The 5,921-nt window shown below is 42.5% G+C and overlaps 1 protein-coding gene across 1 annotated transcript; it reads right to left on the minus strand.

Annotated features, from left to right (window-relative positions):
• Positions 1-1,706: 1,706 nt before the first annotated feature.
• On the minus strand, positions 1,707-5,089 carry LOC125228973. The gene is made up of 2 exons (XM_048133721.1): positions 1,799-5,089; positions 1,707-1,739 (listed from the first exon to the last, which is right to left on the minus strand). The coding sequence occupies exon 1, from the start codon at positions 4,989-4,991 to the stop codon at positions 1,965-1,967; it is 3,027 nt and encodes a 1,008-aa protein (XP_047989678.1). The 5' UTR covers positions 4,992-5,089; the 3' UTR covers positions 1,707-1,739; positions 1,799-1,964.
• Positions 5,090-5,921: the final 832 nt, after the last annotated feature.

Consider the following 5,921-nt stretch of genomic DNA (forward strand, 5'->3'; position numbering starts at 1 on the left):
CGTCGTTACCGGAATCAACCCGCGGCGCATCCGGTGCCAGGTCGGGTTCGGGCACCGGGTCCGGCGACATGGCGGGCAAATTCCGCCCCGAGGCGGGGTCCGCGCGAGCAGCGAGAGCCTCCTGGCGAAGCCGATCAAGTGTGGCGTCATCCAACCGCCTTGACCGCTGAATGACGCGCACCTGATCCGATAGTCGCTGCTCCGATACGGTGGTGGTGGGTTCAAGCGTCTGAAACAGAAGCAGCATTCTTGGACGATACGCTGACAGCCTAGTTCCCCCCTCTGTAGCCCCATAGTACGCTCGCATGACGTTCTCGTTCATCAACTGAGACCATCTCATGCGGCGCACTACACCACCGGCAGCGGGAGCCGTGGGCGGGGCAGGATGTCCCGCAGGCCCCAAGCGTGCCGGCAGCGGTGGCCGCCCTCGTCGCGCAGGTGGTCGTGGCGGCGGCGGCGGCGGCCCGCTCTCGTCGCTCGACTCGCTGGTGTCAGCCGCGGCGGTGGCGAACTCGTCGCTCGACGGCGGTTGCGAGGAGACGGACGAGGCGGGCGAGGGTGGTGGGCGTGCGCTTTGTAGAACCGCTGATTGTCCGCGTGCTTTACTTCTCGTAATCATTCCGTGATATTTGTCTTGTCGTACATGTCGATCATTTTTATGGTGAAATATACCCAATATAAGTTTAGTCACATGTAGAACTGACTTGGGTTCTGGTTTCCACAAAAAGTAACTCAAAAATCAACATGTAAATACAAAATATACAAAAAATTTTTTAGAGAGATTAGCAAAACACGTTTGAAGTTGACAGCGTCATTTTTTTTTTTTTTTATTATTATTCTCTTTATTTCTTTCAAATCTTAGGCTAGGCTGTTTATAATATGAATATAAAAGTAAAATACAAAACCACTTACAAAACAATATAAAACACATATAAACACATTATAAAAAACCTAACCTAGGGTGCCGCCAGCAGCGGGGCAGGGCCCAAGCTGCCGGTGGTTAGGGCCGCAGAGAGAGGAACCGTCGGACTATCCGCGCTGTGTCCAAGATCACCGCCTTCTGCATCTGGCCCTTGATCCAGCCACCTAGCGAGAGTCTCTTAAGATGTTGGTCGAGACTCTTCGCTATGAGACTTATTATTATTATTATTATTACAATGCAAAAAGCTTAGTCGATGATGTAATCACCATTAGCATCTATGACTTCTTGCCAACGATCCGGCAAAGTTTGGGATGCCTTTCGCCCAGAACTCTGATGGCTGTGCCTCGAAAAAGTTGTTCAACTCCACCTGTACATCATGAAATCATTGAATTGTTTACCCTGCAAATGTCGTTTCAGGGCTCTAAACAAATGAAAGTCTGATGGTGCGAGGTCTGGAGAATAAGGTGGGTGGGGTATCGTCTCCCAGCCCAAGTTCTGCAGCTGTTGGCGAACGGTAGATGCGACATGAGGTCGAGCGTTATCATGTAGTAAAATTACAGTGGCTCGTCTTCGTCGTTTTTAGGGTTCCGTAGTCAACTACGAACCCTTATAGTTTCGCCATGTCTGTCTGTCCGACCGTCCGTCCGTCCGCGGATAATCTCAGTAACCGTTAGCACTAGAAAGCTGAAATTTGGTACCAATATGTATATCAATCACGCCAACAAAGTGAAAAATAAAAAATGAAAAAAAAATGTTTTATTAGGGTACCCCCCTGTATAAGGACAAGGACAACTTGTCCTTCACTATGACCGCCCACCTTGAAATAACTAAATTAACAAAAATTGAACTAAATTACTTAACACTATGACCGCCCACCTTGAAATAACTAAATTAACAAAAATTGAACTAAATTACTTAACATTGTGGTGCGGTTTTTCTAAGTAACATTAACTTAAAACATAACATTAAAACCTTTAATCTTCTTAATTGAACATACAATTCTTCATTCTTATATAAGCACATATTAATTAACAATACATATCTATTCCGTCACTGGCAGTATAATGACTTTTGAAGTCGGTCGTTTTATTAAAGTATTCTTACATTGTATGGTGACTACTCTGGTTAATGAATCTGTACCCGGGTGTTTTTGTATAATTTTACCAAAAAGCCACTTTGAAGGAGGAAGGTCATCTTCCTTTACCAAAACGACATCTCCAATTGATGGTTCCTGAACCTGATGTGACCACTTATAACGATGTAAGTAGTAGGTCAAATATTCATTAGACCACCGACGCCAAAAGTTTTGCAACATATGCTGAGTCAATTGCCATCGTTTTAAGCTAACAATATTCGAGCTTTCAAAGTTCCTTTCCGGTACTGTTACTAATGGCTCACCTATTAAAAAATGGCCAGGTGTCAACGGACTTGGCTCATTTGGGTCGTTAGACAGCACTGAAATAGGACGCGAATTTAAACAAGCTTCAATTTGGCTGAGTAACGTTGACATTTCCTCGTAAGTAAGCGTAGAATCACCAATAACCCTTTTAATATGGTATTTTGTTGATTTAATACCAGCTTCCCATAACCCACCAAAGTTTGGACTTTTAGGCGGTATGAAATGCCAAGTAGTACCGTCTGAAGCCAAAACTTCGGCTATCTCTTGAACCATATTAGATTTTTCAGAGTTAAATAAATCCTTTAACTCCTTTGCGGCGCCGACAAAATTTGTCCCGTTGTCACTATACATTTCTAAACACCGACCGCGTCTAGAGATAAAACGCTTGAAAGCTTCTAGAAATCCACGCGATGTCAACTCACTTACGACTTCTAAATGTATAGCTTTCGTGACCATACACACAAATAAGCAAATGTATCCTTTATATGAACGGTGTCCTCTACCTTTTGATGTCCTTAGATTGATAGGTCCTGCATAATCGACACCACTTCGAATAAATGCCCTATCTGGAGTGACTCTTGATGCAGGTAAGTTTCCCATCATCTGTGTTTGAATTCTGGCTTTGTAACGAATGCAGCGAACGCACTTACGAATATGTTGTCTCACCAAATCTTTTGCTCTTACTATCCAATAAGCCGTCCTCAAATAATTTAACACAACTCTCTGTTCTCCGTGAAGGGTGCGCATATGTGCGTCAGCTACAATCAATTTTGTCAAGTGTGAATCATACGGTAAGATCATCGGATGTTTGGTTTCTTCAGAATCTGATGTATTCTCTAGTCGACCTCCAACTCGTAAAATACCGTTTTCGAGAAATGGTGACAAAGAACGAATTTTCGATGTCTTCGTAGATACACAACCGTTTTCGTTGATCTCTGCTATCTCATTTTTGAATTCTGCGTTTTGGCACAATTTGACACAGTTTGTAAAAGCTTCGTCTAATTCCCATTTTTGTAGATGTTTAGTGTGTTCTCGGTTTCTGTACAATCCGCGTTTAGTAAGAAAACGTCTACAGTATGCTACAACTCGAATAAGTTTATTCAACGATGAATATTTGTCCCAAATAGGTTCTTCTACAACCCCTAAATGGACCTTTGTAGATTTTTCCAGGTTAGTTTCGTTGTCCTTGAGTTTTGAGTAACTGATCACTTCATTGTATAAAAACTTGGGGCCAAATTTCCACAAGTCATGCTCATTAAGTTCCGCTGGTCGGATTCCACGAGATGCGCAATCTGCCGGATTTTCTTTGGTTGAGACATGCGACCATTGCGATGAGTCCATAGTGGTAAGTATTTCCGAAACCCTATTCGCCACAAAAGTTTTCCAATTACTCGGATGTTTGTTTATCCAGGCAAGAACTACTGTAGAATCTGTCCATGCCTTGACATTGTGTTTGGGTATGTTCATGACAGTAGCAACTTCCTTCAGAAGTTTAGCTAGGAGTACTGCGCCACATAGTTCCAGTCTCGGTATACAGACCTGTTTTACAGGAGATACTCTGGTTTTAGCAGCAACTAAAGCAACACGAATCTCACCTGAAGCCTTTACTACCCGTAGATATACAACAGCTGCGTATGCAGCAGTAGCGGCATCGCTAAAGCCGTGCAACTCTACTAATGTGTCGCTAACATTCATGTTATTCCATCTGGGAATACGGAAATCTTCAAGACTGGTTAGCTGTTCACGGTAAGTTATCCAATCTTTTAATATATCTGTTGGTGGCTCCTCGTCCCATCCAATTCCTGCTATCCACAATCGCTGTATAAAAATCTTTGCTACTATGACACACGGGGCCAACCATCCCAACGGGTCAAATAAACGCGACACATCCGAAATAATTTTTCTTTTAGTTGCAGGTGGTGAAAGCGGCGGTAAATTTACTGAGTACTGAAATACATCTTCATCTCTGTTCCAGGTAAGTCCTAAGATTTTTGTTATATTGTCCGTTTTTAATTCCAGGCTGTTCTTTTCTCCTTCATTTGCTACCTGTTTGTTTTCTGTTTTATTTATTTGATCTAACAATTCCTGTTTATTACTAGCCCATTTTTGTAAAATAAATCCTCCTTCGTTCAATAAGGATTTCATTTCTTTGTACATCTGTAACCCTTCTTCTATTGTTTCACTGCCGGTCATTAGATCATCCATATAAAACTCTTTGTGAACTCTAGGTGCAGCCATGGGATATTTGTCCTTATGATCACAGGCTACTTGATTCAGTGCCTTTACTGCCAAGTATGGAGCTGAGGACGTGCCAAATGTTACTGTTAGCAACTTGTAATCTTTGATCTTATTTTCAGAATCTTCTCGCCACACTATACGTTGGAAGTCAGTATCTTCTTCAGCCACCCGCACCATGCGGTACATTTTTACAATGTCCGCAACTAAACAGACGGGATACTGTCTCCAACACATAACTAGGTGTCGTAAATCTGGCTGCAACGTAGGTCCTGTCATGAGTATGTCATTCAGCGAAATACCCTTGTCGTCTTTACATGAAGCGTCAAACACGACTCTAACCTTCGTAGTTGTTCTATTTTCGCGAATGACAGCATGGTGAGGTAAGTATGTAGCGTCCTTAAGTTTGTGATCAGGTTCCGTTACAGGTACCATATGACCTAGTTGCTCATACTCCTTTATCACTTCCGTATATCTAGCTTTAAGTGTATTGTCCTTTTCAAATTTTCTCTCCAAACTGTGTAATCGTTTAATTGCTATATCCCTTGAATTTCCTTTACAGATATTATCGTCGCGAAATGGCAGTTTTACGACATATCTTCCTTCTTCATCTCTCACTGTTGTAGATGCAAAGAAGTCTTCACACCTTTGTTCTTCTGTTGTAAGCAGTTTGGAGTGATCTTTTGGTTCTGATTCCATTTCCCAGAATTTTTTCAACATATCATCATCATTAACTTGTGTATGTAAAACTGTCACATTTTCGTTTGAACTCGTTGAACCGTCTGTACCAGATATAATCCACCCGAATGTGGTGCACTGTAATAGTGGAAAACCGTTTGGACCTTTAAGTACCCCATCTTCAATTATCCTGCAGTAGACTTCTCCTCCCAAAAGGACGTCAATTTTGTTGGGTATGTTGTAAGTCGGATCGGCCAACGTCAGCTGTTTCCTTTTCAACCATTCCGGGAACGCTACTTGTTTGCCAGGAAGGTAATTAGTGACCTTGTTCAAAACATATGCCTCTACTACAAGATTGAATGTTGGATCGGTGAGCGAATGTATTTTTAAATTTACTGTGTATTTAGGCACAGCCGAAGTAGGTTCGCCCCCTAACCCTGTAATTGATTTTTTGATGGGAACTTTCTTTAAACCTAAGGCTTGAACCACAGCTTCAGTAACAAATGAAGACTGTGCGCCTGGGTCTATGAATGCACGAATCACCTGACAATCGCCTGTTCTGGACTCAGCCTTTACAAGGGCTGTGGCTAATAAAACTTCTTTCACTATCTCTGTCGCAAAACAATTGACTATCGGTGTGGACTCACTTTGTGTGTTTACTGTCGCGATATGTGTGGCTTCCTTTGA

This window comes from Leguminivora glycinivorella, chromosome 1 (genome assembly GCF_023078275.1).
Source record: "Leguminivora glycinivorella isolate SPB_JAAS2020 chromosome 1, LegGlyc_1.1, whole genome shotgun sequence".
NCBI lineage: Eukaryota > Metazoa > Arthropoda > Insecta > Lepidoptera > Tortricidae > Leguminivora > Leguminivora glycinivorella.